Source organism: Borostomias antarcticus (genome assembly GCF_949987555.1).
Source record: "Borostomias antarcticus genome assembly, chromosome: 7".
Classification (NCBI taxonomy): domain Eukaryota; kingdom Metazoa; phylum Chordata; class Actinopteri; order Stomiiformes; family Stomiidae; genus Borostomias; species Borostomias antarcticus.
Genome location: NC_140240.1, coordinates 29,924,400 through 29,948,356, shown reverse-complemented (window position 1 = coordinate 29,948,356; position 23,957 = coordinate 29,924,400). Strand labels below are relative to the sequence as shown.

The 23,957-nt window shown below is 46.0% G+C and overlaps 1 protein-coding gene across 2 annotated transcripts in view; it reads left to right on the top strand.

Annotated features, from left to right (window-relative positions):
• xpnpep1 (X-prolyl aminopeptidase (aminopeptidase P) 1, soluble) overlaps positions 1–13,293 on the top strand; it is a 22,649-nt gene extending 9,356 nt beyond the window's left edge. The window contains exons 5-20 of one of the 2 annotated variants that reach the window (XM_084441016.1): positions 3,615–3,707; positions 4,045–4,188; positions 4,566–4,661; positions 6,074–6,155; positions 6,236–6,446; positions 6,580–6,669; positions 6,804–6,854; positions 7,681–7,739; positions 8,467–8,544; positions 9,644–9,715; positions 10,850–10,910; positions 11,006–11,075; positions 11,510–11,683; positions 12,163–12,239; positions 12,447–12,545; positions 13,111–13,293. In XM_084441016.1, the coding sequence (XP_084297142.1) occupies positions 3,615–3,707; positions 4,045–4,188; positions 4,566–4,661; positions 6,074–6,155; positions 6,236–6,446; positions 6,580–6,669; positions 6,804–6,854; positions 7,681–7,739; positions 8,467–8,544; positions 9,644–9,715; positions 10,850–10,910; positions 11,006–11,075; positions 11,510–11,683; positions 12,163–12,239; positions 12,447–12,545; positions 13,111–13,233 (1,580 nt within the window). In that variant the 3' untranslated portion in view covers positions 13,234–13,293. The remainder of the gene's footprint in view (positions 1–3,614; positions 3,708–4,044; positions 4,189–4,565; positions 4,662–6,073; positions 6,156–6,235; positions 6,447–6,579; positions 6,670–6,803; positions 6,855–7,680; positions 7,740–8,466; positions 8,545–9,643; positions 9,716–10,849; positions 10,911–11,005; positions 11,076–11,509; positions 11,684–12,162; positions 12,240–12,446; positions 12,546–13,110) is intronic. The other variant, XM_084441017.1, reaches the window with a different exon arrangement.
• The last annotated feature ends 10,664 nt before the right edge of the window (positions 13,294–23,957 follow it).

The following is a 23,957-nucleotide window of genomic DNA, read 5'->3' as shown; positions in this document are numbered from 1 at the left end:
TATATATATATATATATATTTATTTATTTATTTATTTATTTTTTTTTTACATAAAATGCCACCGCTCAAGTGCCTACAAACTTCCCGTCAGGGAATGCAAAACAACATGCATGCGCACAGGATGGCAGTGTGCGTGCTTCTCTGGCACTGGCTTCCTGATACCAGTACCCACAAGACAACACTGACGATCACTCACTGTGATCCTAAAAGACTTCTTCATTCCTCTGGGTTTCGTATAGTCTCATGACATTTTTGAGATACGAAAAAAAATGAGACTCAAGACTCTGATGTGTTTATTGCCATGTACGGCGCGTGGTTCACCCATACTAGGAATGTGACCAGGGTTAAGGCAGGTTATACTGTAGACGATACAGGACAGGGTGCAGGACAAAAAACAGCGCAAAAACAACAAAACAATACAACAAAATGCAGTGAAATGTACAAATTACGATATACTGTTAAAAATACAAATAAAAGGGGGAGGCACAATTTCAGTATACTTACTATACCATATACAGAATGGGGTGTGGTGAGTGTGTGTTCAGTGAGTGTGCAGAGTGTGTGGTGGCTCACATTACTCCTAATCCCACTGGATTAAACATTGATATTTGTAAATAAATATGTTTAGAGAGACATTCCATATAGTACGTTTTCAACATACAGTATGGATCGAGTTAAAGGAGTATTTTTCCACTGGGAATCGAAAAATCAATTGAAATTGGGTCACCTCTGTAGTGCAGTTATTTGTGGAATTTGTGCCTTATGGCCAGAGAAAAGACAGAAAATATATTTTTTGCTCAAATGGAAGAAACTTACAGTACAACTACCACAATGGTACTGCGCTCGCTGCCGTCCGTGGCTCCACCCAACGGGTGGCACGTCGAAGCCGTGAAAACTAGTCAATGTGGACCCAGGTGATGAACCCCCTGCCGGGCTGTCTTCTGCCCCACCTCGAGCAAAACGCACTGGCCTACATGCTCTGATCCCATTGTGTTTTAAAGATAACAACTCCCTACTATAGTCATCTACAGGCAAACAACCCCATGCATTTACTACACATGGTTCAAGAAGAGCTTTCAATTTACTTTGGGCAATTATGCTAAAATTCCTGAAGTACTTTAGGTGTCATTTATATACAGTATTGGTAGTATACGGGCATTAAACATATTTGCTATTTTGTGACAGTAGTTCAGAAGTAAAAAGTTTCCCTTAGTAGAAATAATTGTGTCTAAGGCAAGGCTAGTTTATTTGTAGAGCACATTTCAGCAACAAGGCAATTCAAAGTGCTTTACATGAGACATTAAAACGAAGACAAAAGACAAAGTTTAAGAAACACATAAAAGGTCATATAAAATGAAATGCAAAAAATTAAAACAAAATAAAATACAGGAATAAAAGTTGCAGTGCAGTGTATGAATAAATAATGATTTGATTTAATAAAAAGCAGCGGCAAAATAATCTAATAGTGCATCGGTCCCCAACCATCATGCTGAAGCAGAGATTTCACAATAACCACCCAGCATTTCACCATTTCACAGCCCAGACGCCCACTTTCCTAGCCGCGGGGCGTACCGTAACACAATCATTATCGACGGGACAAACAGGAGCGTCTTGAATTACATAAACATCTTTTTATAGCTCGTAGAGTGGTGGTAGGACCGTCGAGGGCTGGGCTGTCTGCCACGCTCACCGTCACTCGGGCTCCTTCCACGTTCACACTGCCTCTCTTGCTCTCTCTCTCTCTCTCTCTCTCTTATCTCTCTCTCTCTCTCTCTCTCTCTCTCTCTCTCCCGCCTGAAAAGTTGTAGTAAAATAGTAAGAAACAAAATACCACAAAGAATAATTTATGCAACAATTCGGAGTGAAATGAATGCCCACATTTGCCATCACATCTGTGTTATTTTTTATTTGCATTATTACCTAGGGCTACTACAGGCCCACAATACAGATGATTATGACACGATTAAATCATGTAATGGCAGAGAATACAACTTAATGTGTTTAAATGATTTGGGTGGATGTACGGTAGGCTATTAGGCCGGGAAAATGGGATTATATAGCCTTGGCCTAGTCTGGTGCAAATATAGGTGTGCAAATGGCATACTGGGCCTATAACCAGGCCTACATAAAAAAAGACTAAATTATATCCTAAGAAAATAGTAAAATACCACAAAGAATATCTTATGCAGAACAACAAATTACTTAGTTAGTTAGTTAGTTAGTTACTAATGAATACTAAAGAATAATCAGCCTAATCGGCCCTCCGCCAATATGAAAGGGAGACCGATGCTCTAGTGTAACAGCACTTTGGATAGTAAACAAACCACTACCATAAATAACATAAATATTAATATTACATTTAAACAAAATTAAACAAAATTTAAAAAAATTGTAATATGTTGGTTCAGGTTCAAACTGGTCACCCTGCATCTTGGGTATCTCCCGTCTCTTGGAATCCACGGAACGTTCCGTCAGATGAGGGAAACTCGCCCTGCTAGATCCACTCCAGGAAACGGCGATACGCTATCATGCGATATCATCTACAGAAAATGAGCACATTAGCAAGGCAGGCTTATTTATGCCTACAGTAGCCTATACTGCACATTACCTCAGGACAATGAACTTCAAGGTTACGTCCTGAGCCAAAGCCAACCCCGGAACGATCCTAAGCTCATTGCTATTTGGAGATGTGGTCCTGTAAGGTTTGTTAACATTTAGCGCTAGTGGCTAATGTACTCTAAGTGGGGTACTGGGATGTAGGGTGCTGAGAAAATGTACTTTGATCAAGCATTAAGCTACTAGCCAGACATGGTATCATACCAAAATATAAACTAGACAAATGTAGGAAGACAGAAATACCAGTATTCTTTGGTCACCTTAGGGGGTACCAAAATCTGTATTGGCCCCTGGACTAAATCATTTGTAAACTACCTGGTCAGCCTGCTAGGATGCTAGCTGCTAGGAGCTGTCAACACTGCAGCAGGTTTTTATGCCTCCGCCAGGCGATAGCGTGGCCAGAGGCATTATGGTTTCGGGTTGTCCGTCCGTCCGTACAATGTTTGTTAATGCAATATCTCGGGAACGCATTGACGGAATTTCTTCCCCTTTGGTACAAATGTTCACTGGCACTCAAGGATGAACTGCTTAAGATCGTGGGGGTCAAAGGTCAAGGGTCACTGTGACCTCCCAAAAGGCGTTTTTGGCCTAGTGAACACGATATCTCAGGAATGGCTTGACAGAATGTGTTCATATTTGGCCAAAATGTCCAGTTGGACTGAATGAAGAACTGATTCGATTTTGGTGGTCAAAGCTCAAGGTCACTGTTACCTCACAAAATGTGTTTTTGGCCTGATGAACACTTTCTCAAGAAAGGCTTAATGGAATTTGTTCATATTTGGGTCAAATGTCCAGTTGGACTCAAGGATTAACTGATTGCATTGTGGGGATCGAAGGTCAAGGGTCACTGACCTCACAAAAGGTGTTTTTGGCCTGCTGAACACGATATCTCAAGAACGGCTTGAGAGAATTTGTACATATTTGGCATAGTGGGCCTGTCTTTATGCTGTGGCTGTTTGGCTGACGGTGTCTTTGTGTCTGTCCCCCCCCCCCCCCAGGTCTGAAGGAGACGCCCACTCAGGAGGACTGGCTCATCAGTGTTCTCCCCGAAAACTCCAAAGTAGGGGTGGACCCCTGGATCATTGCTGCCGGTGGGTCGTAGCGTAGCTGTAGCACTTAGCATAGTAGCAGTAGTAGTGTAGCACGTAGCATAGTAGCATAGTAGCAGTAGTAGTGTAGCAGTAGCACGTAGCATAGTAGCAGTAGTAGCATTGTTGTAGCACGTAGCATAGTACAGTAGCATTATTAGCATTGTAGTAGCACGTAGCATAGTAGTGGTAGTACCCTTGTAGTAGCACCTAGCATAGTAGCAGTAGTAGCATTGCAGTAGGACGTAGCAGAGTAGTCGTAGTAGCATTGTAGTAGCACATAGCATAGTAGTAGTTTGACAGGGGTGTGTGTGTGTGTGTGTGTGTGTGTGTGTTCCAGACCAGTGGAAGAACATGACCAAGGCCCTGACTGGCGCCGGCCACGCCCTGGTGGCGGTCCAGGAGAACCTGATTGACGCCATCTGGGTGGACCGGCCTCCCCGACCCAGCACCCAGCTCATCACCCTGGGGCTGGACTACACCGGTCAGCACCACACATACAGACACCGTAGGACACTAGGACCCAGGAACCAGCCGGGTTTCCCCAGACCTGATAGGTCAAACTGGTCAATCCCCCGCCGTAGTCCATCTTAGAACACAAAGATCTGGTTTCCCAGACGATAATCAAACATGCGTGTGGAGATTCACCATCAAAAGGGTTCTCTAGGCGGAGACATTCTAATAACACAGTCTGAACAGTCAACACATCAGTCACCATGCGATCTACATCCCTCATCCATCATCCATCATCCAAAGAAGTGTCACGGTTGAATTAAGACGTTATCTTTTGATGACGTTCCATGGACTGCAGAGATGATGAGTGATTGGGTGGGACTTGTTTTCTTCTCGCCGTGACTGCAGGTATGAGCTGGCAGGAGAAGGTCACAGCTCTGCGTTCCAAGATGGCCGAGAGGAAAATCACCTGGTTCGTTGCCACGGCGCTGGACGAGATTGCATGTATGACTTCCTGTGAAACCGCTCATTACGATTGGGTCATTTCAGGGTATCCACGGGACATTATAGGGTCTTTAAAAAAAAGCCTTAAATTAATTTAACAAAATAAAAGGCCTTTAAGGGGAAGTTTCGGAATTATGGACAAAGTGTCATTTAGGACTTAGCCACTATGTTGTTGATCGACGGAGACCATTTTCAGCTTATTCCATGCTGTGTTTCTTGTGGGCGAACACACTTTCCTAATGCTAGCTCAACACAGTGGTAGCGAGGTATCATCACCTGGTCATCACATGTTTTCTGTGTGGAAATGCAGCGTATCACTCTCACTCTGCGTACTTCCACACAGAAAACAGGACCATACTTTGTCTTGTCTTGTCTTTTCATTCAATCTTTATTTATCCAAGAGGTGTCATTGAGATGAAAATCTATTTTGCGACAGAGAGCTGGCAGGGTAGAAGCGCTGGTCAAACACCTACTAGGGTGACTTACATTTTTCATTCAGATACTGTATAAGTGCAAGGAACAACTAGCAGAACTTCCATAGCAGACAATGAAGTGATGCGAGTTACTATGGTGTAGAATGAAAATAAAAGAACTTTAGTTTAGGATAATGGTTGATAAGTCTGGGACAATTGAAAGTAGAACTCGGGACCGTTGTGGGACACGGAGGAAAAAAGCTGGGCCTTTCGTTCGCTGGTCAGACGCTCAAAACGCCGAGCTACCTGCCAGTCTTCATGTGAGACTTGACTTGATTTCAATATTGGTTACAATAGAGTTGTGTTGTTTTGTCTAGTGCGTTTTATACCTCGCCCAAGAGTGACAACACACACACAGCTGTGCCAGGTTTCATAACCCTGTGTCTGTGTCTCGACACCCAATCACGACCCAAGGACCCTGTGTCTGCGTCTCGACACCCAATCACGACCCAAGGACCCTGTGTCTGCGTCTCGACACCCAATCACGACCCAAGGACCCCTCTCTTTGCTGATTGGCCGGCCAAAGTGTTTGGTCTAATTAGGAACGCGGTGATTGGTGATTACAGTCGGGTCAGAAGAGGCTTTTGAATGAGCAGGGTTTTGAGAGCGTGGTCCAAGGGAGAGGAGGAGGAGGAGGAAGAGGAGGAGGAAAGCCTGGATTGGAACACTAATAATAGGGAATGATGTTCAGGTCTAGATTGATTTGTAGGGCAGACGATTTTCCAAATGTTACAGGCACAGAACTGAATTGTCTATGTGTCTCTCTCTCTCTCTCTCTCTCTCTCTCTCTCTCTCTCTCTCTCCTCTCTCTCTCTCCCTCTCTCTTCCTCTCCCTCTCTCCCTCTCTCTCTCTCCCTCCCTCTCTTTCTCTCCCTCTCTCTCTCTCCCTCTCTCTCTCTCTCCCTCCCTCTCCCTATCTCTCTCTCTCTCTCTCTCCAGGGCTGTTTAACCTGCGTGGTTCAGACATCGAGTATAACCCGGTGTTCTTCGCCTACGCCATCGTGGGGATGAGCACAATAAGGTCCGACACGTCCGTCTCACACTCGCATCTCAGCACCCGTGACTCCTCCCATATCTGACCCCTGACCTTCCACCCCATAGGCTGTTTGTGGACCAGAAGCGCCTGGCCGAGCCGGCGGTCCGGCGGCACCTGGGCCTGGACGCGCCCAGCGGGGCGGAGCCTAGCGTGCGGACGCTGCCGTACGAGTCGGCGTTCACGGAGCTGCAGGCCGTTTGCGCGGCGTTGGCGCCCAAGGAGAAGGTGTGGATCAGCGACAAGGCCAGCTGTGCGCTCACGCAGGTCATCCCCAAGGTGAGAGACGCGCCGGCGCCAAAAATGACCCAAGGAAGTCCGGACGGAACAGGCGTGGCGGCCTAGGGGCGCAACGGGTAGCGTTCTTCACTGACGTTGGTCCCCTCCTCTCTCCCCCCCCCCCCCCCTCCAGGCCCACCGCGTCCCCATCCCCTACACCCCCCTCTGCCTTGCCAAAGCTGTCAAGAACGCCACCGAGATCCAGGGAATGAGAACGGCCCACGTGAGTGACCTCTCGCCGACCTCTCGCCGTCGTTAGCCGCTACGCTGCGCGCCCTGGGTGGTAACCCACAGGTCGTAGAGGTCAAATGAACGAAGCCTGGTGTCGTCGTTACATATTGTGATTTGTGCCGACAGATCAAGGATGCTGTGGCCCTCTGTGAGCTCTTCACCTGGCTGGAAAAAGAGGTCAGGAGTTTATATATATATTATATATAGATGTGTATAGATATATACACATATATATATATATATTTATGTACCTGTGTGTGTGTGTGTATATATATATATGTACCTGTGTGTATATATATATACCTGTGTGTGTGTGTGTGTGTATATATATATATATATATATATATATACACAGGTACATCTCAGGAAATTAGAATATTATGAAAAAGTCCATTATTTTCCGTAATTTAATTAAAACAGTGAAACTTTAATGTATTCTAGATCCATTACACAAAGTGAAATATTTCAAGCCTTTTTTGTTTTAATCTTAATGATTGTACAGAATGTTCAGTATGTTCATTTATACACTCAATACTTGGTCGGGGCTCCTTTTGCACAAATTACTGCATCAACAAGGAGCGTGACATGGAGGCAATCAGCCTTGAAATATTTCATTTTATAATGAATCTATAATATATTAAAGTTTCACTTTTTGAATTAAATTACGGAAAATAATGAACTTTCCACAATATTCTTATTTTCTGAGATGCACCTGTGTGTATATATATGCATATATATATATATATATATATATATATATATATATATATATTATTTTTATTTTTTATTTTTTTACAGTATGTTATTATTATATATATGATGTATTATATATTATATATAAATTCTATATGAAACTATCCAGTAGGCTTATTCTCTTTTCTGTCCGTTCAGCAGAGACCGATATCACAGATGTTATGTAAGAGAGACCTGTCATGCGTTATGTTATGTAACAGAGAAGTGTCATGGCGGTGTTTCTCATATCAGGTGTTTTATTGTTTCATAGATTCCTAAAGGCACCGTGACGGAGATCTCTGCTGCTGATAAGGCGGAGGAATACCGCAGGTACTTTCACTCCTCACACTGACCCCAGACCAGCACGTACCCAGAACTAACCCTCCAACCCAGACCAGCACGTACCCAGAACTAACCCTCCAACCCAGACCAGCACGTACCCAGCAGACAGAGAGTACATACTGTATATAACAATCATTTAATAATAATAACAATAATAATAATAAATCATATTTATTAAGCACATTTCCCGAACCCAAAGCGCTGTACAAAAAGATCATAAAATATGTTAACAAAACAGTAAAAAGGTCAGAAAAAAAGTGGAGATAAAAAAATATATAAACACAAGTGTTTAAATGCCAGTCTGAAATGGTTAGTTTTTACTGTACCCTTCAAAGTCCATCATCCCATTTGAGTTATAGATTGCACTACAGGCTCAGTAGTTAGAAGACTATGACGTGGCTAAGACTATAATAAGTTTCTCTTGAGTTCACTCCTATGCAGTGACTAGAGTGGGCTTATTTTAGAGTGTTGGCGCCATCTACTGTCTGACAGAGAAACTGCGGTGCTGTGCCATCACTCAGTCAGCGAAACGTAACTTGGCATCTACATTCTGTTGGTGTCTTGCTAGCGTTTATTATTTACGATTTTATTTGTACAGGGACAGTACATATTAATCAACAGCACACAGTACATTAAAAACATGACTATAAATATGTCAGTATTAGCTTAAAGCTAATTTTCAACTGTGTGCGTGTGCGTTCTGTGTCTCTCTCAGCCAACAGAAAGACTTTGTGGGGCTGAGTTTCCCCTCCATCTCCAGTGTGGGGCCCAACGGAGCCATCATTCATTACAGGTACTGAACGCCAGGTCCTGAACGCCATCACACTGTGGTCAGACAGGTACTGAACACCATCACACTGGTCAGACAGGTACTGAACGCTATCACACTGTGGTCAGACAGGTACTGAACGCTATCACACTGTGGTCAGACAGGTACTGAACACCATCACACTGTGGTCAGACAGGTACTGAACGCCATCACACTGTGGTCAGACAGGTACTGAACGCCATCACACTGTGGTCAGACAGGTACTGAACGCCATCACACTGTGGTCAGACAGGTACTGAACGCCATCACACTGTGGTCAGACAGGTCCTGAACGCCATCACACTGTGGTCAGACAGGTACTGAACGCCATCACACTGTGGTCAGACAGGTACTGAACCCCATCACACTGTGGTCAGACAGGTACTGAACGCCATCACACTGTGGTCAGACAGGTCCTGAACGCCATCACACTGTGGTCAGACAGGTACTGAACGCCATCACACTGTGGTCAGACAGGTACTGAACGCCATCACACTGTGGTCAGACAGGTACTGAACGCCATCACACTGTGGTCAGACAGGTACTGAACGCTATCACACTGTGGTCAGACATGAACATATGAAGCGTATGAATCAGATCACTGACGTCAGGACAGCAGAGTCGCTGCCCATCTTTCACCACAGGCTCAAAACTCATCTCTTCAAGAAGTACTAACGATCCTCCCTCTTAAGCACTTATTGTATTTTAGATTGCTATTCTTGCACTTTGCCTTCAGCACTAGATTATGCTCTTAGTCACTTGTTTTAGAAGGAAGATGCACTTGTGAGTTCTGGCGAGTAGTGGTACATTGGCTTTTCCTACGTTAAATGCAATTATTGTTAGTCGCTTTGGATAAAAGTGTCTGCTAAATGACTGTAATGTAATGAGAGAATGTGTTGATCCCGATGTGCTGTTAGTGATAGTAGTACCTGGTGCTCATCCGGTACGGCGCGTCTTTAAGACCGAAGGCTGTTGACGCCTGTGTGTCTAACCCTGACCCTGACCCTGACCCTGACCCTGACCCTGACCCTAACCCTAACCCTGACCCTGACCCTAACCCTAACCCTGAACCGTTTCCCCCCAGACCGCTCCCAGAAACCAACAGAACTCTCTCCCTCAACGAGGTCTACCTGCTAGACTCTGGGGCCCAGTACACGTGAGCACCACCAACACCATGACCGAGGGAGGAAGGGAGGGAGGGATGAATGAGTGGTGGGAAGGGTGGATGGATGAGTGGGTGGATGAGTGGGTGGATGGATGAGTGAATGGATGAGTGGGTGGATGAGTGGGTGGATGAATGGGTGGATGGATGGGTGGATGGATGGATGGATGAGTGGATAAATGGGTGGATGGATGAGTGGATGGGTGGATGAGTGGATGAATGGGTGGATGGATGAGTGGATGGATGGATGGATGGGTGGATGGATGGACGAACAAACATAACTATATTCATTTTATTTTTTTATATACTCTTATATACTTTTATATATTTTGAGACTTATTTTCTTTTCTCTTACTTTCTATTCTCTTTTACCATATATAATCTGTTGTGTTTTATTCTCTTATTTTTATCTACTATTTTAAAGTCGCACAGAAATGAAAAAAGCATTCTGTCCCATTTTGGTTCACATAATTGGTCAGTGTTCACCTATTCAACGATGTATGCCAAAATATATACATATATATATATCAAAGTATATAATTTCTTACTTCCTGGAAAACGGTAGGTCACGTGCAATGACGACAACAGGTACCTTAGATTTTAGGCCAATAATCTCACGACATCCACCTGTCAATCAACGCTATCCTTCTATCGAATCTGTCTAAAGTTCTTAAAACCCGTCCACTTGTCAATGTTCCAATCAAATTCCTCTAAACATATGTCCCACCCTCATAGCTTGTTTGCGTCGGAAATACGTCAAACTACGGAAGTTAGATGATCTCAAACGTCCGTTTCTGTGCGACTTTAACTGTTTTTAACCCTTTGAATACGACCACATCACCAGAAAATTTGTAAAAGTATCTAAAAATTAAAAAAATAAAATAAATATCTTAAAAGTCGAACAAATTCCAACACTCCCTGAAAGCCGAGAAACTGCGCTTTCTCGTAATGTAGGGAAATTCAAAATGTTGGCACTTTACTGACTGTACTAAAAGGGTTAATTTTTCTTCACTGTGTGCTACATTTGTTTTTATGAACAGTGCTATATAAATAAAGTTGACTTTGACAAACAAACCGTGAAGTTCCTCAACGTTCCCCCCCGAGTCTGACGTTCTCCCTCCCCCACAGCGACGGAACCACCGACGTCACGCGCACCATGCACTTCGGAACCCCCTCTGCTTTCGAGAAGGTACCGTTTCTAGAACCTTCTCCCTCGTACAGTAGAGAGTCTTTCTGTCAGAGCCTGTGCTGTTTCCTGACTCATGGCTGCCTGCGCGTTCTCAGGAGTGCTTCACCTACGTCCTGAAGGGCCACATCGCCGTCAGCGCCGCCATCTTCCCCAACGGAACCAAGGGTAACAACCTCGCCCCCTCCTCTCGGCTTTGCTTGAGGTTTTTGTTTTGGGGGTTAAAAAAAAAAGAAGAAGAATTCTCTTCTTCTCTCCTCTCTCTTCTGGGCCGTTCTCTCCTTCACCCCTCTCTTCCTCTCCTCTGATCCCCTCCCGTCTCCTCCCTCTATCTCTCTCTCTTTCTCTCCTCCCTCTATCGCTCTCTCCTCCCTCCATCTCTCTCTCTCCTCCCTCCATCTCTCTCTCCTCCCTCCATCTCTCTCTCTCACTCCATCTCTCTCTCTCTCCTCCCTCCATCTCTCTTTTTCCATCTCTCTCTCCTCCCTCTATCTCTCTCTCTCTCCTCACTCCATCTCTCTCTCTCTCCTCACTCCATCTCTCTCTCTCTCCATCTCTCTCTCCTCACTCCATCTCTCTCTCTCTCCTCCCCCCATCTCCAGGCCACCTGTTGGATTCGTTCGCGCGGGCGGCGCTGTGGGACTCTGGGCTGGACTACCTGCACGGGACGGGTCACGGGGTGGGCTGCTTCCTCAACGTGCACGAGGGGCCGTGCGGCATCAGCTACAAGACCTTCGCTGACGAGCCGCTGGAGGCCGGCATGATCGTCAGCGACGGTAGGGTACACACACACACACACACACACACACACACACACACACACACACACACACACACACACACACACACACACAAACACACACACACACACTTTTAATATGTACATGTAAACACACACACACACACACTTTTAATATGTACATGTAAACACACACACACACTCACACACGTTTATTATGTACATGTAAACACACACACACACACACACACTTTTAATATATACATGTAAACACACACACACACACACATTTAAATATGTACATTTTAACACGCAATTAATATGTACATCAAGTAAACACACACACATGTATTTAATATGTACATGTAAACACACACACAGCCTAATTTACACACATGGATGTAATATGTACATGTAAACTTTCATCTCTCCTTTTGCCCCCCCCCCCCATCACACACACACACACACACACACACACACTCACGTCCATGTTGTATTTGCCCTGTGTGTTCTCAGAACCTGGGTACTATGAAGACGGCTCCTTCGGCATCAGAATTGAGAACGTGGTCCTTGTAGTACCCGCCAAGCCTAAGGTAAGGGTCCTAACCTATCCTGTTACCATCACACACACACACGCACACACACACACACACACACACAATCACACACACACACACACACACACACACACTGTTGGATTGTGCATTGAGCCCTATTGTCCCTATTAAACCCAGCAAGCGAACGAACCTGAGAGCGAACGCAGCGACGTGTGAGCATGTCTGTATCTGTGTTTCTGCCAGTATAACTACAGGAACAGGGGGAGTCTGACCTTCGAACCCCTGACCCTGGTGCCCATCCAGGTCAAGATGATGAACACAGAGATGCTCACGCAGAAAGAGGTGAGACCCCCTCAACCCTCTGGTTTTTAAATCAAATAGATCTTTTCACATCTAAGTGACTTTTGGGTGTAAAAGGTGTACGTTATTTTAGATTTTAGATTCTTATTAGGACGGATTGTTCTAGTAAACATCTCATGTCAACGGCTTCTTTAGGAAGTATCTTCCATTTCTTGGTAGAATAGAAATACCTGTGATGTGAATATACTGGTTGGGATTGCTGGGGTAGTCAAATGTTGGAGGACAGTAATCAATCAATCAATCAATCAATCAATCAATCAATCAAAGCTTTATTTGTATAGCACATTTCATACCCAGAGGCAACACAATGCGCTTTTTTTATTACATTAAATTACATTTCAGAGTAAGAGAGGCTAAAAACATCATAGGAGAGATTTATGATGTGATATGAAGGAAAAGTAATGTAGCTACCTACAGTACGAAGAAAAATAAAGCAGGTACATTTAGGGCTTTAATTCTGCACTAGCCTAAATGTCATGGGAACAGGAGCACTATCGATCAGCCAATCACGTGGTGGCTCTCTGACGCACCCCGCTCTGTCCCGCAGCGCGATTGGGTGAACGAGTACCACAGGCAGTGCCGAGAGACGGTGGGGGCGGAGCTGGAGAGGCAGGGCCGCGGCGACGCCCTCCGCTGGCTGATCCAGGAGACGCAGCCCATCGTCGCCTGAGGAAGAGGAGGATCCCGACTCTTCATCTTCATCCGGTCGTTTGGCCCCGGGAGCGTCGATCGACGGACGGCTCGGCTGTGGTCATCGTCTCTGTTCTCCTCTTCCCTCTCTCTCTCTCTCCTCTCTCTTCTTCTCTCTCTCTCTTCATCACCATGTCTCGCTCCGCTTCTTTTGTAAAGCACACCATTTCAACAGTTTTATGAAAGTTCAATAAAAATGAAGTGTTCAAAATGTCTTTCTATACTTTAAAAAAAGTGTTTACCGATATGATATACCTCTTTTATCACCTGTAATAGGAAGAAAAATCCCCCCCCTCTCCTCATAAAGTGGAACAATCCACCTCTATCTAAAGCTGAATGTAGAAGTTGGGTGGGCCCAGGATGATACCACTGGCGGGGTCCTTAGCGTAGTCCTGACTGAAAAAGGCCACTCAGACGTTCAACTGCTGTACATGCTGACAACATGCATCACTGGGCGGAGGTCCGCGCTCACCGAGGGTCCTTATAGTTCTACATGCAACAAAGGACCCAAGCCTACACAGGACATAAGCTGAATCCCAATCTGAGTGCGCAAACCGCACTTGCGGCCCCTCGCACTTGTGGCCTGAGGCCTGAGCACTTAATTGACGTCAGCTGGAAGGGCCTCAGGGTGCAGGGCATGGAGGTATAATATAACTGGAGACGGCATTGAAAATGGCTGCCTATTCATTTCAATGAAAGTTGCTCACCGGCGCATGAAGCCATTTGACGTAGTGGCCAAAGCCCGGTATTGCAAGTCAAATCAAGGCATGCGGCCCAAGAACCCTTATTTCCCATGTTAGTGGATGATGATAGATAGGGCTAGAAAAGGAAAACAAAATTTTTCTGGGTATCATTCAGCATCAGAGACCAATCTTATCAATATAAACTTTTAGTTTTAGGGGTTTGGGGGTTTTTGAAGCCACCAATACCTGTATTGAGCCATTTAAACATGTGCTGTGCACGAGCCTCGGGGACGCGCTGGTCGCGCGTTCGTGAGTCCTGCGAGCTCGGGAAAGCACGTGACCATAGGAAGACCCGCCCTACTCTGCCTCTGATTGGATAGGAAGTCATGTAATGACATCGGTTAACATTTGCTATGCTTATGATCATGCTAATCATAGATATGAACGTATGTCTATGATGCAAATGATCATGACATGTGGTTACTTTAGGACATCGTTGGAAAAGATCTAGAGGGTAAGTGGGTCAATGTTGAATAACTTAGCTAACATTACCTAATGTTACATTTCTTTATATTAACATCAACTATATTGATAGGCTAGGGAGCTATGCTAACGGTAGCTAATGCTAACGGCTTAGGGTTAACGTTAGTTAGTTAATGCTAACGTTACGTTCGGAGGTCTCAGATGTATTTCAATTTTAACAATGTTGAGCATGATCAATGTGACATTGTTCATACATTGATTACAGTCTGTAATCTTGTCTGGCATTATTTAGCTATAGTGGGCTGATGCTTGCTGCTGCTACTATAGCATTTGCCACATTATACATCAAATTAATCAAGCATAGTGTTATTACCTGAAGGCATTATTACCATTGCAAGTAAGCATGCCATGTATATGCCATGCCTGGAAATCAAATTAATAGTGTAATTATTCCCCATCATAGCTCATTGTACACTGATATAATCATTCTCCTTGCCTTTGCTAATACTCATCTCTTTTATCAAACTTTGTGCTAGGAAAGAAATCTGGCTGTGATTCGTCGCTAGTGCTCATCCAGGCTGTTGTCATCTCCCGCCTGGACTCCTGCAACTCCCTACTTGCTGCCATCCTGCAGCGTTGGCCATCAGACTCCTGGAGAAAGCTGCTGCTGACCTGGTGTTCAACAGCCCCATGCTCTTCCACACAACTTCCCTACTCTGTTCTCTGCACTGGCTCCCTGCGCTGTCCCATCCAGTTTAGGACTGTGGTTCGAGCCTACAGGGCAAATGAACAGCTCCCTCCGACCTCCAGGCTGTGGTCAAGCTCTGCTGCCTTGAGGTGATTGGTTCCCCAGTTGCTCCAAGCCCCCCTACGGCAGATTGGCGTGGCCATGGCTTTTTTCTGTCCTGGCCTCACAGTGGTGGAATGAACTGTGCACTGATGTCAGAACAGAGCCAATAATACACACTGTTCATAGTGAGCCTAGTTATTATTGATTAACTTGGACTGTTTCCTCTCTCCTTGTCAGTCATTAAAATATGTTCAGTGTTTCACAATACTGATGTATAACATTTCATTATTTTGTCTCAGACCATTTCTGAAACAATCATCAGTGTCAGTATACATTTCCCTCCAATGTTATTGCTTGCCCATTTTTAACCATTTAACTACTAGACTGTACAAACGAATTGCACAACTATAGTATTTTCTAGGTATAGCCTACTTCTCCACTTTCTCTTAATGTTGGTATGAAATGGCAGTCAAACTATGCAATGATGTTCCACACTGTTTCCACCCAAATTCCCAACAAATGTGGCCACCACACTGTTCAGGACATTCACAGGTCTTGCTCTCAGGGATCGGTAAAAGAAAGGGACATGGTTCCTCCATAATGTGCTAAGGCTCTGCTTAGATCAAAGGCTTGGTCATCAGAAAATATCACAAAGACAGTGATCACAAAACAATTAAAAACATGTCACCAGTGTATGCCTTAACCCTAGTCAAATTTCTAGTATGTGTGAACCATATACATGGCAGTAAACAGATCTTGAGTCATACAAACTGGAGGATGCTTGACCCATACAAACTACTTTAACTCAATTTCAATAAACAACTTCAAAATATGGCAGACAGAAGAGCTGAGCAGACTTGGTAGATGACTGGATGATCTTACAGAGAACCAAGGGAAATTGACTGGTATTAATGCTAAGAGTAATGAGGGATGAGGTGCAGCTGGGCAGGGTGGAGACAGGTGGCAGGTGATGCAGGAGATGGGAAGGTGAGTAGGCAACAACCAAGCATGAACAGGAACTGGACCACTGGCTCCCCTTGACTGTCCAACCCATCCATCAGCGCCAGCAGAGTGGACACGATAGAGCCAGAGAGAGAGAGACAAATGCAACGCAAGGTTAGTTTAGTTCCAATCGCCCATGTGCAACATCAATCAAGTACGCAGCCAAGCTAAAGAACCGAGTTACACCAGAGGCGGAGCGAGGCGGTGGCTCCGTGACAGACAGGCCTCACCTGTGTATCTGGTCCTGTCTGCTGGAGCATACTGGGGACAGCCGGTCTATCTTGTTGAAGAAGATGAAGGAGGGTCTCATTAGGTTGACCTGGGGAGAGACCAACAAACAGCCATCACAAGCTCTCAGTCAACACTGAGGATGATGGTCAGGTGTCCTGTCCAATAATTATACCCCCCTCCCCCAACCGCCACAGTTGCCCCATTGGCTAACCTGGTCAAAGAGAAGGCAGAGCTGATTATGTGTTCTGATTCACCAACCCACTTGCTAAGGCAGTCAGCTCCTTTCCTTATAGACACCTTTGTGTTTCCCTGTCTACACTCGTTAGTCTGCACCCGCGCCACTGGGGTCTTGCCTGTACTTGGGGGACTGTAGATCAGAGCACTACACATCTGTAGGTGGGGGGGGGTTGAGGGGAGTATGTGAAAAACAGGGACTTCACAAGACAGCTCAAATTAGACAAGACAGCTTAAATACGTCTGGGTCTTCATATGTTTACTGGAGCAACGTACTGTAGTGTGGTCTCACCTAGGAGGTTCTTCTATCAGGTGATCGAACACAGAGGGGTTGCTCTGCTTCCTGTTCACTGACTGAAAAAGCAATCACAGTGGGATTTAGTGACATCATTATGCACATCAGGAATTCATTATCTCATCTAGTCAGTCAAAAAATGATTTTGTCCTCACCAATAGGTGGCGCCTCATATCACTGCATTTATCTTTTAAAACAGCAAACACTGTGTAAATAAGGTTTTAAACTTCACCAACATCATTATAAATAATCAGCCCCTATGGCTGGATACAGGCGCAGCAGAAGTCGAGGGTGACAGTACTAGGTTTTTTAGCTGGCAGGTGCCCATCAGGCTCAGTGAATATCTGGTTGAACTGGTTTAAACTCTGTCCTCAGTATTAGTACTGCCCATGTGCACAATTGATTCGCTAGCTTTTCATTGGGATAGCTGGTGGCAGTGTTCTAGAAAGGTGGGTGCGTTCCTAAGTCAGAGGACCCGGGTTTGAACCCAGTGTGGGCAAGTGTGGTGGAATCAATACACCTGTTACAATCGCAGGAATTTTATGGGAAGGAAGGGGCTTCTTTTTTCTTTTCTTTTTTAAAGGTTTTGTACCTTCAATATTAGACACTTAAGCAAACAGAAAAACACAAAACACAACTATAAAAGGCCTGGCTTGGTTTAAAGCCCACTCACCACGTCAAGGTGCAGGCCAAGAGTGGGGACACGACAATCACTAACAGACAAACCCTGACAAATACACATGTAAAGACATGTAAAGAAACACGTAAAAACATATAGACTATACATATAGGAGTAGGGAAGTTGTGTGGAAGAGCATGGGGCCGTTGAACACGGGATTAGCAGCAGCTTTCTCCAGGAGTCTGATGGCCAACGCTGCAGGATGGCAGCAAGTAGGGAGTTGCAGGAGTCCAGGCGGGAGATGACAACAGCCTGGATGAGCACTAGTGACGAATCACAGCCAGATTTCTTTCCTAGCACAAAGTTTGATAAAAGAGATGAGTATTAGCAAAGGCAAGGAGAATGATTATATCAGTGTACAATGAGCTATGATGGGGAATAATTACACTATTAATTTGATTTCCAGGCATGGCATATACATGGCATGCTTACTTGCAATGGTAACTTGCAACACTATGCTTGATTAATTTGATGTATAATGTGGCAAATGCTATAGTAGCAGCAGCAAGCATCAGCCCACTATAGCTAAATAATGCCAGACAAGATTACAGACTGTAATCAATGTATGAACAATGTCACATTGATCATGCTCAACATTGTTAAAATTGAAATACATCTGAGACCTCCGAACGTAACGTTAGCATTAACTAACTAACGTTAACCCTAAGCCGTTAGCATTAGCTACCGTTAGCATAGCTCCCTAGCCTATCAATATAGTTGATGTTAATATAAAGAAATGTAACATTAGGTAATGTTAGCTAAGTTATTCAACATTGACCCACTTACCCTCTAGATCTTTTCCAACGATGTCCTAAAGTAACCACATGTCATGATCATTTGCATCATAGACATACGTTCATATCTATGATTAGCATCATCATAGCAGCTTCATTGCTCAAAGCTTAGCATGTTAGCCGACGTCATTACATGACTTCCTATCCAATCAGAGGCAGAGTAGGGCGGGTCTTCCTATGGTCACGTGCTTTCCCGAGCTCGCAGGACTCACGAACGCGCGACCAGCGCGTCCCCGAGGCTCGTGCACAGCACATGTTTAAATGGCTCAATACAGGTATTGGTGGCTTCAAAAACCCCCAAACCCCTAAAACTAAAAGTTTATATTGATAAGATTGGTCTCTGATGCTGAATGATACCCAGAAAAATTTTGTTTTCCTTTTCTAGCCCTATCTATCATCATCCACTAACATGGGAAATAAGGGTTCTTGGGCCGCATGCCTTGCAATACCGGGCTTGGCCTGAAAGCCCATGGTGGCTTCAATGCGCCAAGCTGATCCTGGGGGCTTGGTGCAGGGCCGTGAATTAAATGGGACAGCACTTCCAGTTTCGCTCAATGCCCCTCCCACTTCGTTTTCATTGGCTGCCGCGTTCCTCCGACGCAGAGGCTGCTCTGACGCACCCCTCAGCTCTCCGCTCGGCTCTGCAAATTGACCGATTGACGTCTGTTTTAATTTAATAATAATTAAAAAATTAGGTTGGGTGGGATATGTTTGCAGCATGTGGATTTCAAGATAAATGTTGTGTTATCTGCAAATGTCATCATTTATGTGTGATGCACTCGGATCATGACGCGGATGCACTCAAGCACTGTGTCACATGGGACGCGGTGGGCTGTGGGTATTTTCTGCTCCTAAGTCCGTGAAATTGCGGACTTTCGGTAAGTGCGGTTAAAGTGCGCAAAATGGCGGCGTGGCGCACTTGTGGACCTAGCAATTCAGTTTTGGAACTACCCTGAGCCCTTGTGGATTTAGCGGGAACGCGCATGTAAGGCCACAAGGCCGCGAGTGCTCTGCACTTTCGCCTAAGTGCGCGATTTGGGATTCAGCTGTAGAGTCCACTCTGTCCACCCAAGCCTACACAGGAAGTAGAGTCCACTCTGTCCACCCAAGCCTACACAGGAAGAAGAGTCCACTCTGTCCACCCAAGCCTACACAGGAAGTAGAGTCCACTCTGTCCACCCAAGCCTACACAGGAAGAAGAGTCCACTCTGTCCACCCAAGCCTACACAGGAAGTAGAGTCCACTCTGTCCCTTCTTGTATAGGGCCTTATTGTGGTTCCCGCCCTTTCTAAACTGTCGTCCAGATGCACTCCTAAATACTTATGACTGGACCACATCAACCCCCTCTGAAGTCCACTTGGTTCTGCGTGCATCACTCAATTAAGTCCTCGTCCGCCAGACCTCTCTAACCCACTTCCTGTCCCTGTCGAAGACATCCGTCTGCTGTGTGCACGGAAACGTGTGCCAGGATTTCCCAGCATGCATTGCTGGATGTTTTTTTTGCTTGATGAATGTAATTTTAAACTTAGTCGAGACAAGAATGACAGTAGACGTTGGGCTAATTCTCTGAATTTTATTACACACACTGTACTGCACTTCAAGTGTCTGCATTTTAAATTACATCAATTAAAAACAAAAGTGCGCCAGAATACAAATAAATACATTTTTAAGAGAAAGATGAGTGGAATGTTATCATACTTGGTCTTCATTAATGAAACTCCTTCTAATCACCCCAGTGGCAACGATTCCTCGTTGTGGTCAAATAAGAGTTTGTATATTTGTATACAGTATATATTTTATTTTTCGTCAAGATAACACAACTATACAGACTAAACAAATACTTGAAAATGAATAAAAGTAGGCTATGCTTGAAGTAAAGTGCTTCTCATACCACTCTTTGTTGACAAAGATTACATGTAGCTATAATAACACCAACAAAATGACTACCTTGGCCTTGATTGAACAGAAGAACGCTTGCAGTCTCAGAGACACAGGAGGGCATGACAGCATCTTTAAAGTGTGGACATCATGGACCAGATACAGAAACACAATCCTGATAACTGCTTTTAGCGTTGCCAGATAAAGAACTTCTTGGTGACGGTGCTCAGTGGTTATAATAACAGTACAAAATGTTATTCCCTTTTATAGAAGGTCGGTCTAACAGTCACATAACAACTGAGAGGAACTCAATACAGGTACGACTATAACAGTAACATGGAATGATTCATTTCTCCAGTGTATATTTGATAAATCTCCATAAATATTCCAGTTCAGGTACCAAAACAAGAGAAAAACTGCATATTCATTAACACATTATTCCTAAAACCTATCCTGCACTGCCAACGCCTAATACAACAAAGCTCCATCTGGTACAGTAGCTCTCTCAGGTGTATTGTTGAGTGATAAAGTCCCTATTTGCTACAGGGATATTAGATGGCATTACATTAAACAATGACCATTTCCTACCACAAGGGGGCAGTATTGTTTCACATAAACCCCATCTACGGCAGAATGACGAATGCACTGCATGAGAACTTGCATATAGTCACAAAATACTCAAATTTTGCACTGTAAACTGTTCCTTGTGACAAATTTAAACAGCCGATACATATATCCAGTATTTTTGCCTATTGTTTGCATAAGTGTGTGTGTCTGAGGGGTGTTTGAGGAGAAACAACTGACGGAGAAACAGTCTTTATGAGGGTGGAACTCTTGCAGTGTCTTTCTGAGCAGATAATAATAACACAACACGGCCATCTTGGATTACAGGTCCCTCCTTTGATGCCAATGGGGAATCATAGGCAAGTCATCAGAGAAAAAAAAGAGTCGATATAAAAACAGAGAGTGGAGATGATGACCTACAGTATATCTGACATCAAACGAGAAGAAACCCAGTCTTGATCCAGTCTTTATCCAGTCTTGATCCAGTCTTTATCCGAAGCCCTTTTGACCCACGGTCAAGAACGTCAACATGCTACATCCATTCCAACCCACTGTCCCTTTTTTGGTTCCAACAAAGTCAAAGCATGACGAAGGCCTGCCTGCAACCCGCTGTAAGGAGGAGAAGTTAAGAGTATAGAAATGATTCTGTAGCCTATCTAACGTGATCTTTTCAGGTTTTTACACGTATGTACAGTCCGTTTGCTGAGCCGGGGGGATTTGATAGTCAAGTATCAGAGGATCTTCTCCAGGTTCCTTTGGGATTTTGATTTCTGTCCATTTTTTTCCGGTTGGGTTTCTGACACACGTGCTCCTCTCACTGAGCAGAAGGATGTGTGCAGGCCTACTAGGGGTGGTGTATATGTAATGTGTGTTCCCCTACTGTCTAGTGTGCAAGCGCGCACACACACACACACACACACACACATATACACCAGGGTGTGGATTTAAATGGAAATGAGCAGCGAAAATTTGCTCTGCTGACGTTGCTACCTCCCGTAACAGCTTGTGTGTGTGTGTGTGCGAGCGTGTGTGTGTGCGAGCGCGTGTGTGTGTGTGTGTGTGTGTGTGCGAGTGTGTGTGTGCGCGAGCGCGTGTGTGCGTGTGTGAGTGTGTGTGAGTGTGTGTGTGTGTGTATGCGAGTGTGTGTGAGCGTGTGTGTGTGTGAGCATGTGTGTGTGTGTGTGTGTGAGCCTGCGTGTGTGTGTGTGTGTAGCAGGCCTGTGCGGTGGTCCTCCTGTGAGTCAGAGATAAGGACTCGGGCTCGTCTCTCCGGCGAGCTCTGCTCTCCGACGCGGCGCCGTCACGCGCCTCAGCATCAACAGACGCCAGGAATAGACTCGTTTAATATCCCCCTGCGCCCTCCAACTACACACAAGCAACTGTCGTTTAAAATGGCGTCCGCTGACAGGGCGCATATTCTGACAATGCAAATCAGCCCAGATGGGCGTTTCCCCGCAGTTAAATCTACCGTGGTAATGGGATTTAGTCTTGTTGTTGTTCTTGTTTGTGTTGTCGGTGTTGTCTATGTCACGGTTTGATTGTGCCTCGGGTTCGACCTCTGTCGCCTTGTTCGCAAGGAAATGTTAGTCGTTTGGTCGCCATTCAAAATGGTGGTAGTGTTGAACTGGATTTGTTTTTCACAGTATTCAGCAGATATTGATCGGTAAAGCACTTTTCGCTCTTTTTATACATGTAGACCCCCCCCCCACACACACACACACACACACACAAACACACACACCCACAGATATGTGATATAGGTGCCTGATACATAATGTTGAGCGTCCTATGCTGTACAATAGAAAATAAACATAAAAGCACCTAAGCCACAGATTTTCTCATTCGTGGTTTTCGATTTGAGTCAATAAATACCATGATGGACTTTTTTCTAAAACTGGAATGTTCTCTTTTCTGTTTTTAAGTGCTTGACTTCACACATTCCGTCACATTGTTCCGGAACTCCAAAAGGCATCTCCCTCCAACCCCCCCCCCCCCCCCCCCCGCCTCCAACCCAACTGTAGCGCCCCCCACATGGACAGTGGGTTCATCATTTGGGGGGTCCGCCCCCTGTGACCCCCTTCTCAGGCTGCACGGTCGAGCTGGGCGGAGCTTGGCCCGCCGCCACGCCCCCCTGCCTCTCGTCCGCCATCTTGGGAGGCTCCCTGACCCTGGGGGGCTCCTGGCAGCCCATCTTGATGGGCCCCAGGACGTTCTTGGCCACCGCCGTGAGGTGCGTGACGAAGCTGGTCTTCTCGCCGCCGGGGGAGATGGGGCGCGAGCGGCAGAGGGAGGGGCCGCAGAGGGAGGGGGCGACGGCGGTGGGCGAGGGGGAGGGCGAGGGGGAGTGCTCCTCCACCACCTCCAGACGACACTTGTCGTCCCAGTCCAGGGTGCCGCGGTAGCAGTTGACCGCGCCCAGGCCCTGTCGCACTTTCCCCAGGGAGAGGGGCGGGCCGTGGGGGGGCGCGGCGGGCACCAGGGCCCGGGGCGGCGGCTTGGGGCTCCTCGACCCCAGCTCCGGAGTTCTGTCGTTGCTGTCCGCCACCGCCCCCGGCGTTCTCGATGTCCTGGACGCGATCGCGGCCCCCGGTGGCCCCGCCCCCGCGCCTCGGTCCGGGGGGAAGGCGACGGCGACGGCCGCACCAGGCCGCACCGGACCCCCCTTGCCGTCGGCCTCCCGCTCGGGTTTAAACCCCCGCCTCTCCTGGGGGTCTCTGAGGTTAGCGTTGTTAGCGTTAGCGCCGACGGTCGCCTTGGAGTCCCGCGGCTCGAACGGAGAGTCCGACGGACCAAACAGGCTTTTCTCCATCGCCCCCCTCAGACCGGCGATGGTTCCCCCCGTCCTGGCCGGCGCACCGGGCGGCATGCCGGTTCTGACGGGTTCCACGGTCGGGGATCTCGGGGACGAGGCGAGCATCGACTCGCCCGCCGGGGGTCTCCTGGCGATTGGCGGAAGGGCGTCGGCGGCTCCGACTCGACTGGGCGACCTCTCCGGCACCGCCCTTCCCTCCCTCTCTCTCTCCCTCTCTCTTTCCCTCTCTCTCTCCCTCTCCCTCTCCCTCTCTCTCTCT